Source organism: Alosa pseudoharengus, unplaced genomic scaffold, assembly GCF_046254945.1.
Source record: "Alosa pseudoharengus isolate Yale_2024_CS ecotype anadromous, Long Island Sound unplaced genomic scaffold, YU_APseudo_1.1 YU_APseudo_1.1_scf_10, whole genome shotgun sequence".
Classification (NCBI taxonomy): Eukaryota; Metazoa; Chordata; class Actinopteri; order Clupeiformes; family Clupeidae; genus Alosa; species Alosa pseudoharengus.
Genome location: NW_027468565.1, coordinates 27,716,796 through 27,728,653, shown reverse-complemented (window position 1 = coordinate 27,728,653; position 11,858 = coordinate 27,716,796). Strand labels below are relative to the sequence as shown.

At 40.0% G+C, this 11,858-nt stretch overlaps 1 protein-coding gene across 2 annotated transcripts; it reads left to right on the top strand.

The window, feature by feature from the left end:
• The first annotated feature begins 1,850 nt into the window (after nucleotides 1-1,850).
• Nucleotides 1,851-11,776, top strand: cax2 (cation/H+ exchanger protein 2). 2 transcript variants are annotated; one of them, XM_076269387.1, is made up of 20 exons: nucleotides 1,851-2,000; nucleotides 2,935-3,084; nucleotides 3,284-3,390; nucleotides 3,895-4,003; nucleotides 4,183-4,299; nucleotides 4,396-4,457; nucleotides 4,867-5,019; nucleotides 5,469-5,657; nucleotides 5,742-5,841; nucleotides 6,942-7,083; nucleotides 7,593-7,776; nucleotides 8,075-8,174; nucleotides 8,320-8,450; nucleotides 8,659-8,696; nucleotides 8,851-8,963; nucleotides 9,117-9,262; nucleotides 9,362-9,456; nucleotides 9,557-9,635; nucleotides 10,472-10,580; nucleotides 11,192-11,776. In XM_076269387.1, the coding sequence occupies exons 1-20, from the start codon at nucleotides 1,916-1,918 to the stop codon at nucleotides 11,263-11,265; spliced, it is 2,283 nt and encodes a 760-aa protein (XP_076125502.1). In that variant the 5' UTR covers nucleotides 1,851-1,915; the 3' UTR covers nucleotides 11,266-11,776. The 2 variants fall into 2 exon arrangements, with proteins under 2 accessions (XP_076125502.1, XP_076125501.1); XM_076269386.1 differs by having other exon boundaries at nucleotides 2,932-3,084.
• Nucleotides 11,777-11,858: the final 82 nt, after the last annotated feature.

Sequence of the window (11,858 nt, the reverse complement as noted above, 5' to 3'; positions counted from 1 at the left end):
GGCTGGATCTTTAACTGAGATTGGTGGTGGTGGTGGTTGTGGTGGTAGTGGGGGGGGGGGGGGGGGTCTTTTTGGTGTAAGAGGCATGGAGGATCAGATCACTATCAAAGAACAGAACCTTGTGTGCATAAATTAATCAATGACAAATACCACCACAAGGTGCAGCAGACGAAGTAGAGAAATCTTGCATCTGATTTTCATGTAATCAAATAAACTGTCATTTTGTTTCTAATAAAGTGTGGTCCCTATTTCATGTTTGAGTGAGGACATTATGAAACTAAGGGAAATCGCTTGTGTCATATTTTCATTTGCTCATCTCAAGTGGGAACATATCAGAACTTCAAATCTGCAACAATTATGAAGCAGACACATGCTTAATCCAAGAGGTAAACAAATTGAATGCACCTGTAATTGTGTATGCAGGAGACACTGATGTTTTGGTGTTTGCTGGTGCATATGAAACTGACATTTAATCAAAAATGGCAAATGAAAATAGGACCCAGTCATTCATAAATATTGACTCAATATGTGCAAAACTTGGTCCAGAGGTGTGTGCCATTTCCAGCATACCACAGCATTACTGGTTGTGATATCTTTCCCATTTGGTATTGGAAAATTAAAGCCATGGAAAAAGTTGACTTAAAATGCTACATGTTACTGAGCAACTTTGGATCTGAAATCTAGGGTGTTTGTCTGGTGCTAAGAAGTTCTTTCCCACTGTGATACTCTGCTAGAAAAGGTGAAAGGCATGTTGATATCAGGATTCGAATGTATGAAAACCAGAAAGCGAAATGAAGTGTTGGAATAATTCCAGATGAAAACAGTACAATCCAATACGGAGTTGTTATCAAGCACACATAATGGCATCGGTGCACACAGCAAATTATTGATTATCCACCATTGAATGACACATGGGAATGGAAAGAAGAAGAACATGGCATCGTTCCTGTGTGGTACACATGTAGCCAGTTCCCACCAAGTGACAGCCAGCCTCCTAGTGATGCAGAAGAATTAGTTGACAGCAACAGTGAAGACAGCAGTGAAGACTCTGATAATAATGACTGTGACTCAGATGGAAGCTAAGATTGTGTTTAGTGACAGTCTCATTATTGAATGATTGATTAATCAACTAATCATTTTTGTAGGACTTTAATTAGGCTACTTTTAAGGAACTTTTAAATGTGTTGTGCAATTAGTTTACCATTGATATTGTGAAATTAAAAGAAGACAATTAAATAAATATAAATAAAAAAAAAGTTTAAAAAAAAGTAAAAAAATAAACTACAGGGAAAAGTCCCCAAATTAAGGGGGTGGGGGGAGGGGGGGTAACAATAATAATTATATAATAACACATTATATTATAATAATAATCATTATTATTGTCATTATAATTATTATTATAATAATAATATTATATTAATAATAATAATAACAATAATAATAATGAATAAACAATAACAATAATTTTCTTAACTTTACGTATAGTTCACAATAGCATTTTTTATGCACAATAGCATCTACTTTTTGGGGGGAGGGTGGGGGGCCTCTCTAAATATTCAATGCAAACATGTTTTGTTCTATTAATCATTAAGGCATATATGTAACTTCAAAACAAATCATATCTGATATTTGACAATAATCAGAAAATAAATGTCATTATTAAAATAATTTAAGATTAAAAAAAAGTATTACAATGGGTTATCATATAACCCATATCATTATCATTATAATGGGGAAAACATAATTTTTTGAGACCCACCTGTATGGTCAACACAGTATTGACGTTGGTGGGAAGCATCCTCACTACATTTCCCACAATTCCTTGCGCACTCACTAGCGCACACGTTGACTGCGCTCTTAGGGATAACGCGAATTATCCATCATCACATGGGAGCCATTACTGTGCATAACAGAGATGTCCTCTGAAAGTGTACATTTGTCAGCTGACAGCGAGACACGAAGAAGAAGGATTGCTGCTGACAATCCAGATGAAACAGCAGGTAGAAGCGTTACACTCGTTAGCCAAGACTTGTTTACTCCGTAGTCACCGGAGCGGTGTCACATCTTGAACTTGAGGTTGAGAAACTCAGTCTATTCAAAATGGTTCTGACCGATGTTATTTCTAAGATTTAAACGTTTTCAAACGTTTGGAATGTGCACTTGCGTTTATGTAGTATAAAAAGATACTTGATTATTCTTCAGGGCATTATATCAATGACATTAAAAGTTATCTGATTCCTTTGAATGAGCTGCAGAACTTTGTGGGGGGCGGCGGCGACGGCGGCGGCGTGAGCATGTCTGTCTCACTCGAAATATTAAGTTGAAAGCCTACCTTCAAGTTGTGTTTTCGTCCTTATACACAGCAGCCTAGATAAGGAAAGATATGAAATACCGATAGCTCGGAGAATTAGGGCTGAGGAAGTGAGAGCTAGCGGCAGACATTTTACTGAGCTAGATAGATAAAACCACTTTAACAATGTATTTGTTTACTTGTGTGGAAAGTAACACAGTGGGCTCAAAAGCCAACATGACACAACATATCTTAATTGTAGTGATAAACTGTGAACATGTGAGTCGTTGGCACTCGGCAACAGCACCTGTTTCAGTATGTCATGAACAGGATCGAGAGCACACACGCATGTAGGTAGGGTAGACCCTGCGTGATGGAGGAACTGAGAGTGCAGCTGTTGGCTGTAAGCTATTTGTGGCATAGGCTACATGGTTGTGTTTGGTGAAAGTTGTTGCTAAATGTGAAGGAAATGACTGCACAGTGGATTTGTTGCATCAGATGCATACCTATTTTTTTTGCATGCAATTATGTAATAACACCTTAACTTATAAATAACATGTTTAGGGAAGGCAACACAACATACAATCTCAAAAAAGTGTAAAGCTGCAATAGTTATTTGAAAAAGGGTGTTTTTGTCCAAGGAGAGCCACCTTGGGACCAGCCGAACCCCAGAGGTCGAGGGCTGTGCTGTGACGCGACTCACCTGCTCCACGAGGGCCTCGATGGACACTCTCTCCCCTGCATCTCACCGCCATTGGGTCCCTACTCATCCGCTTCCTTATGTAGACAAAGAAGTAAGGTCTTATATATTTTTTATTATTATTGCTGTGTTCCAAGCCTTATTTTTTAGTGCTTACATTAAGTGGCAGTGGCAGTTGCATTGCATTATGCATTATTATACGTACGTGGCATACATTTTTGTGAACGTCTGTGCAAGTAGTATACTGGATTATTATTTGCCGTTTTTGAAAGCTACCTTCCTTTCTTTACCAGGTCATAGTTTGCATGCGTTTGATGATACATGGGACGACGGCCGCTGCAAGACAACTATAAGTGCAGAAAATGAAGTGGAGGCGCAGAAACAGGCTAACAATTATAAGGTGATAACACATCCCCACCAGCCTGGGAACACCCAAACCTTCACAATTGTACAATTGGAAGTGTGGGTCTGGAAAAGGTTGATTGACTTATGACTTCCAGCAGGGGCGCAACTAGCAGTGAAATTAAACTTAAATTGGTACATTAAACTCTTACAAAATTGTTTCAAAAGTTAAGCAATCTTGTAAACAAAGGTTTTAAATGCAGTTGTTTACTCAATTCCAAATAAATAAATGTCCATGCCGGATTAGCGATTGTATTTGTGTGCCCGTGCTTTAGGAACATTGGAAGTGGGCTTCAGTGGCCTCTTGGCCAGACAGACCTGCAGACCAAATCCCAAATTTGTGGAAGGTCATATGGGTATTCCCAGGCTAGTTCCCCACCAGCGTTTGAGTCAAAAATTGGCTTTTATATGGTCACTGTTTATCAGGGCTTTCATTCCATCCTTACAGTGACACACTCATTAAAAAGATAGACACTGCCTCTCACTGTCTCTTTCCATTCAGTTTGGATTCAGGAAGTGGAAAAGTCATATCACCGAGCGACCCTTTGAGGTCAGATCAGAGGTAGTGAAGGAGCTCTACTCTGAGCTGAATGTCATCAAAGTTCACACTGGTAAGTCAGTGACTTGCACAAGGATATATAATATAAGGTTATATCCTTAGTCACCACCATCACTAACACTAATAGGTTTGTTTTGGAAGTTTTTGCGACACAGGAAATAAACATTCTTATTAAAGACATCCTTACATTTCGTTAAATTAAGTAACAATGTCTCTGTGTTATAATTACAGGTTCCTTGATCTCCTGTGGCAATGTCTTGTATGTGTTTTTATTTGGATGGTGGCTTGCCCTGCTGTACGCTTTGGTCAGTCTTCTGATGTTCTTTACTCTCATTGGATTCCCATACGGTCAGTTTAAATCTCTTTCAAGAAGATTCAGACAAATGTCTGTTTTAAACTTTTGTGAATTAATGCAACTGCGGTGGTTACTTTGTGTTATTACAGGGGAACTTTGCTGGAATTTGTCAGGTTATTTTCTGTGGCCATTTGGGAAGTCCATAACAGAGGTACATTTAGATGCTTGTTTGTTTGTTTTCTTTTTTTTCTAACATACGGTGTTATTGAAAGTTAAAGCTCTTCAATTTACCACTTTTGATTGATCCTTTTTATTCAAAATGCCGCTTTTGAATAAAAGCGGCATTTGTGTTTAGAGCTAACTGACTTTGGGTTTTTCAGTGGTGGTGCACTTACATTGGTGCTCCATATACTGCAGCATTGAAATCTGACATGTTTTCATAATTATTGGACATCATATTGTAACTCTCAGTTTTCATTGAATGAACTAAAATGCATTTTTAATATAAAAGCATCACTTATTATTAGTGTGGTGAAGTAGAATTTTAAATACTCTGTGTGTGCTGATTGCTGTTTTATTTGCTTATTAGGCACTAACTTCCTTCTCTTTGGATTTAACAGGGTATTGCTTCAGAAAGAAGACCTAAAAGAGCAGGCCCAGACACCTTTACTGAGGAGGTAGAAGAACATAACGGAGCCTCATCCATTTTGCTGCCAACACCTGTGGAAGATGTTTTTGAAGAATCTCAGGCACCACACAAAACCTCTCACTGGGTGAGCTGAGAAAGCTGCTCCTTATATGTGATTTGTATGTTGTTTTTATACGTTCAGAAATACAAATACAAATCATTTTAAATTTCACATTGTCCAGGTGTCCGGCCTCGTTGATGTTAATGATGCCATAATAGGCAGGGGAAAACGTTTTCAAGCTTCTGTCTTTCCTGTGGACTGTGTTGTTTACACACAGTGGTGACATCTTGTGAAATCGGCTGTTTAACCGATCTGTGGCGCGTTTCCCAAAACCATAGTTGCTAACAAGTTAGCAATGCAATTTCCCATTGCCAACCAACTAAGTTGCTAACGGGTTAGCAACTATGGTTTTGGGAAACGCACCCCTAAGCGTTTAGACATCTTTTGAGTAGATGTTTCCTATTTATAGCACATTACTGATATGGGTTGGTTCTCTGTGGGTCTGGTCCTCTGCAAATGTTGTGCTGTTTCAGAGACGTGTGAGCACTTATGTGTGGCTTCTGCTGGGCTATCCTGTCCTGGCTATCTTCCACTCGCTGGCCTGCCTGCTGTCCTGGCTGTTGGTCGTCACCATACCTGTGGCCAAGATGAACGCCCGTGCGGTGGGCTCAATTCTACTTCTGCCACCTGAAGAAGTTCACATCAGTCGCATTACAGAGGAGGTATTTAGTAAACGTTGGTTAAAATTAATATCAATGACCAAACTGACTGACCAGTGATGTCATTAACACCAATACATGTTCTAGCCTCAGACTGGAGAGGATAAAGCTCTGCTGTGCTGCAACCATGCTCTCAATGGCTACTACTACAAGTACACAGTGGATGGGATCAATGTGTTTGCTGTCAGTATCCTTTGTGGAAAGTGTGGTGCAATTCAACTTATGGGTCAAGCACAGTGTGTTTTTTATCACATGCTTTTTATAAGTATATAAGTATATATAGTCTTTTGCGGGGGGGGAGGGATTTGGTCTCTGCATTTATCCCAATCTGTGAATTAGTGAAACACACACAGCACAAAGTGAACACACAGTGAGGTGAAGTACACACTAACCCCGAGCAGTATGCTGCCTGCTACAGTGACGCTCGGGGAGCAGTGAGGGGTTAGGTGCCTTGCTCAAGCCGTGGATGTGGGCATGGGAGAGCAGTGCTCAACCACTTCCCCTGCCCACATTTTTTCTACTGGTCAGGGATCGAACCAGCAACCCTTCGGTTACAAGCCCGAAGCCCTAACCAGTAGGCCACGGCTGACCTGACTGGACGTTCAGAAATCAAATACAATCATTTTAAATAATGAACAATAAGCCCATTTCACATTGTCCAGGTGTCCGGATTTTAATGATACCATAATTGGCCATAATACCATAATTGGCAGGGCAATTATTGGTTCAGTAGATGGATGAAGAAAAGTGTTTATATTTGCTTGTGTAATTAGGCGCATAGAGTATGTACATTTGCTTGTGTAATTAGGCGCATAGAGTATGTACATTTGCTTGTGTGATTAGGCGCATAGAGTATGTACATTTGCTTGTGTGATTAGGCGCATAGAGTATGTACATTTGCTTGTGTGATTAGGCGCATAGAGTATGTACATTTGCTTGTGTGATTAGGCGCATAGAGTATGTATATTTGCTTGTGTGATTAGGCGCATAGAGTATGTACATTTGCTTGTGTGATTAGGCGCATAGAGTATGTACATTTGCTTGTGTGATTAGGCGCATAGAGCATGTACATTTGCTTGTGTGATTAGGCGCATAGAGTATGTACATTTGCTTGTGTGATTAGGCGCATAGAGTATGTACATTTGCTTGTGTGATTAGGCGCATAGAGTATGTATGTACAATGGTTTGCTGAAATGTACTAGTGAGTTTCCAATAACTAAAGAGAGGATGCTGTTCTCTATTGCCACTTTTTCTTCCACTGCATTCCTTGACTTATGACATTTTTAGACCTCCTACCATTGGTCATTTTTGCTCTGGTGATTGGTTACATAGACAAAGACAATAAGTTTGCTAGTTCAGAGGTCAAATTTGCCACAGCTATTGGCTCAATCATTCCTTTGTCCTACTACATCGGTATGGGTATCGCTAGGTGAGGACATGGTCAACTTTCATACACTCACTACTGCTATTGTGGCACGTTAATTTAGTACATGCTTTGGAATATATGAGGAGTTCAGGTGCAAAACCCTCTAAATCCGCCTGACCACTTTTCTTTCCAATTTTTTTTTTATCAGGCTCCTAAAGGTTTTTGCCTATAAATCGATATTTCAGACCAGGAAGAGAGTGGTATTTAGCAGCTTTTGAAGCGAAATTATATATATATTTTTTTTTTTTGTTTTTGTTTTTGTTTTTGTTTTTGTTAGCGAAATTATTAGATTAATGTATGGAGCTATAACTATGTATGGAGAACATTCACTCACCATCGTTATCTAATTTTTGACAGAGGTGACGTTTAGAGGCTTTTGCATCTGAACTCTTCATATATAGTCTCATGAGTATGCTCTTTCTAAATCAGAAAGAGCATCGATTTACTGAACAGTTTTCCGAGTATATGGCTCAATTTAGTAAACTGACTTTCCCTATCCCTATCCCTGCCAGTATTTCAGCACAGAGTAACTTTGCTGTTGGTGCGGTTGTGAACGCCACATTTGGCTCCATCACAGAGATGACCTTCTACATCACCGCTCTGCTCCGAGGACACCGCGAAGGAAACCAGTGTCTGCAGGAGATAGTCAAGGCAGCCCTCACCGGAACTCTTCTGGGCTGCATTCTCTTCATCCCAGTCAGTATTGAGGAGCTCTCGCATGCCGCTCAGGCTGGGTGCTCTGTTACATAGAAACGTAGAAACATCATGCAACATTTTTCAGGAATGTGCTTATAACTGTATTAGCAACACGTATTAGATCTGCCCCTTGTCGTTACATGGGATTCAAGTGCTATATGGTTTAGAAGGAAGGAGTCTGTTCTGGACATCCATATAATAATCAACAGTGTGTGTGTGTGGGGGGGGTCATTTGTTTGTCTACTCATGATATTGGTTCATTTTCCCATTTCATGTTGGCGGCTTGCTTATTTTGCAGGGAATCTGTATGATCATTGGTGGACTGAGACACAGCGAGCAAAGGTTCAACAGTCGCTCTGCTGGAGTCAGCTCATCATTGCTTTTCATATCCATTGGAGGTGGGCAAAGTAGTGATAGGTGCATGCATGCATGTTTTGAGTGTATTTCACCTGCTCTACACTGTTTGGGATCGATAATGTGCCCTGAAAGCTGTCAACTTGTACAGCATTTCTCACAATCCTGTTGGCCGGCCTGTCATTGCAGGGGTGTTTGCGCCAACATTGTTCTCTAAAGCCTACGGCAATCTTACCTGTGAAGGCTGCAGTTCCACAGGGACCAATGCCACCACGAATACTACTGGTCCTTATGTTTGCCACAACTGTCACTATGACTTGGTGAGCCGCTTCTGTCTGTTGCAATGCACCATTTGGACTAGTCACATATGTTACAGATATACTATTACAGACTACAATGATTTTAGTTTACCATTTGTAAATTAGGACTGGAATCGCAATTGCAGAAAACATGCAGAAACCTTTTAGTGTGTTCAATCAAACTGTGATACAAAGTTGATGCTGACATCTCGTCCTTTGTTTTCCCCAGAGTGAAAATAACTACACCATGTTCCATAGCCATGTTGAGTAAGTGCTACCCTCCTGTCTGGCTCTGTGTGGGTTTGTATTGAAAACATGACGTTTCATGTAAATCCTCCTGCCCTAGGCCACTAGTGCACTGTATCTCTGTGAATTTGTATTGAAAACGTGACGTTTCATGTAAATCGTTCCTGCCCTCTAGGCCACTGGTGCACTCTGTCTCTGTCCTCCTACCTTTGGCTTACATCATCGGCCTCATCTTTACTCTGAAGACACACTCACACATCTACGACATCCATGTTGGTGACAATAACGGTAAGGGAAAGTGCCTCAAGATGTAGTGATAAAGTCACGTCATTCATTGTCATAAAGCATGGAAGTGGTTCCATTGTCACTCTCTCTCTTTCTCTCTCCCTCCCTCTTTCTCTTCTCTCTCGCTTTGTGTCCTCCCCCTTTCTCTGTGAGCAGCCTCCGGACACCTTGGTGCGGTGGTCCACTGGTCTCGGTGGAGAGCTCTGTTCATTCTCATCGTGGCTACGGTGCTAATGTCCGCCTGTGCAGATCTGACCACAGAGCATATCCAGCCAATCCTCAGTCAGCCCGGCATCTCCCAAGTTAGTCCACACTTGACAGTACGAGATATGAAAGCGAAAACAATAACACAAGTGCACGTCTGACCCATTTTGCATGTGTTGCTCTTTTTTCCTCGACAGTATTTTATTGGTGTCACTGTGCTGGCTATGGTACCTGAAATCCCAGAGATTGTAAATGGCATCCAGTTTGCACTTCAGAATAATATCAGTTTGAGGTCAGATCAATCTCAGCTGAAGATAAATTACTATCTTTGTACTGTAATGTATTTCACTCAACATGGATTAGCTGATTGATTCTCTCTTATTCTGCCACAGTTTGGAGGTGGGAAGCTGCATTGCCGTGCAAGTGTGTATGATTCAAATCCCTTTGTTGATTCTCTTCAACGCAATCTATGTAAGTCTCAAAAAGCATCAGCACCTTAGTTGTTTTGTGAAGTGGACATTTGCAGGCACTTGAGTTGGGACACTTAGGGCACTTTCATACCTATTTTGTTCTGAATCACAGGCTGAATCTATACATTTTTCTCCATTGTCCCTGGGTTCGTTTGTGTTCACATGGCAACATTTATATTGGAATAAATTATATAACAAACCCATGTGAGATTAAACTTTTGTCTACAAACAAACCCATGCGTGATTAAATTGTTCCCTGATCACATTTCACAGCTGAAGACACTATCCCGAAGTGTGTGTGTGTGTGTGTGTGTATGTCCAAAGTCTCTAGGCTACTCTCCCACTCTCTCTCGTTCTTGTGCGTAACACCGGTAAAGTTAGCCTAAAATTACACATTCGCTTGAAATTCAAAACATAGGCTAGCTAGATCTCTACTCTGTTGAAAATTTAATAAACTTGTAGCCTAATGTGTAGGCCTACAAAAATGTAGGCACATATAGTTGTCCCGCTACCTGATTGCTTTCTCACTGCAAACGAACCACTCTGGAGTTCAATTGGAAACGAGCCGAGACAAACCTCCTGCAGGCGTTTTGTTCCGAAAAACAGAGTGCGATTGCTGCTTTCACATATACCCAATCTCAATCTAACTGATCTTTGGGGGAAGCGCTCCACGTTCTGATTCAACGAGCCAGGTATGAAAGCGCCCTTAATCACATAATATCACATTTAGGGTTTGCATGAATTTAGTGTATGTTATACTGGACCTGCTGAATGAACACATCATTTCTATCACCATTTGTATTTATTGCAGTAACCAAAGTATGTCTTTGTTTGTAGGATGTCGGCTTTGTACTTATATTCAGTGATCTCCATCTATGGGCAAGCATTTTCAGTGTGATTCTTGTCAATTATATTTTCATGGATGGCAAGTCTGATTATTTTCAAGGTGAGAATTTCCGTTGTGTCTGCCTTGTCCACTGGCCATGTCCTCTACAGAGAAATCTGACATTGTGTGTATATGTGTGAACATACACAATTGCTCATCTAAATGGCTTGCAGTCAAATACCTTACCTTACCTGGTAACACTTTATTTTAATGTGTCGCTGTTACAGTGTACCTACCTAATTAGGTACAGTGGTACAACCTGTGTAACAACATGTACCATCAGGTACTATCATTGTACTTGCATTATGTATTTGTGGGTACCTAGATATAGTTGTTACATTGTAATACTGAGTGCTTTTACAAAACTTTGCCAATTTGCCTAAATTTTCATCAGAGGCAAAGAGCTGACCTGAGACCTGCTGGATGGGGTAAATCTTGTCATGATTTTTAAAAGCACTAAGTATTACAATGTAACAACTATATGTAGGTACCCACAAATACATGCAAGTAAAATGATAGTACCTGATAGTACATGTTGTTACACAGGTTGTACCACTGTACCTAATTAGGTAGGTACATTGTAACAGTGACACATTAAAATAAAGTGTTACCAATTGATTGATTTATTGGTTTATTGATTGGCTGATTGATTGGTTAATTGATCTCTGCAGGTACTTCTTTGGTGGTGGTGTATCTCATACTGTTGGCCACGTACTACTTTGCACCTTCCCCTGCAGGCTGCTGATCGATGAGGTCACTTACAGTAGAACAAAAGCGCTGTTACAGTAACTTACTTGAAAAGCACAAATGGATGGTCCAAAATGTCTCTGCAGAATCATCCCTACTCCTTAAAGAACTTTGTTTGCACTTCATTGACAGATATTTCAGATCAAATATCTTTTGAGATTCTGTATACTGTATGTACCATTTTGGTTTGTTTTTCTGTACTGTATTTTATGTTGTTTTAAATATGCTGTTGATTTCAAAAGTACAAAGAAGGACGAGGAAATTCAATAATCATCATGAGCAAACCCTTTATCTGACACATTCCAAGTGCATCATCAATTGCATAACTTTAAGGTAGAGCGCATCAACTGCATAACTGTCATTTGACTTGTGTGTTTTATTTTATTATATTGACTAAATGTATCAATTATGTTCTTCAAAGAGAATATGACATGATATGTTTGTACTGTACGATGGCCAGTCTGTTGTTTTGTTTTGTTGAACATAAACTAAGCCTTACTAAACCGTTATCATTTGTATGAGTCTGTGCATTGCAATCAAGACTTCTGATCTGCTTATGTGTCACACTACTGGACTCACCAAAAAAGTTTC

What these genes read in the sequence shown, in the direction of transcription:
- cax2 (XM_076269386.1), top strand. Translation starts at nt 1,916, where the DNA reads ATGTCCTCTGAAAGTGTACATTTGTCAGCTGACAGCGAGACACGAAGA. An exon ending in GCTTTTCATATCCATTGGAG is followed by an intron (nt 8,175 to 8,319) that starts GTGGGCAAAGTA and finishes CTGTCATTGCAG; the next exon opens with GGGTGTTTGCGCCAACATTG. An exon ending in ATGTTCCATAGCCATGTTGA is followed by an intron (nt 8,697 to 8,850) that starts GTAAGTGCTACC and finishes CCTGCCCTCTAG; the next exon opens with GCCACTGGTGCACTCTGTCT.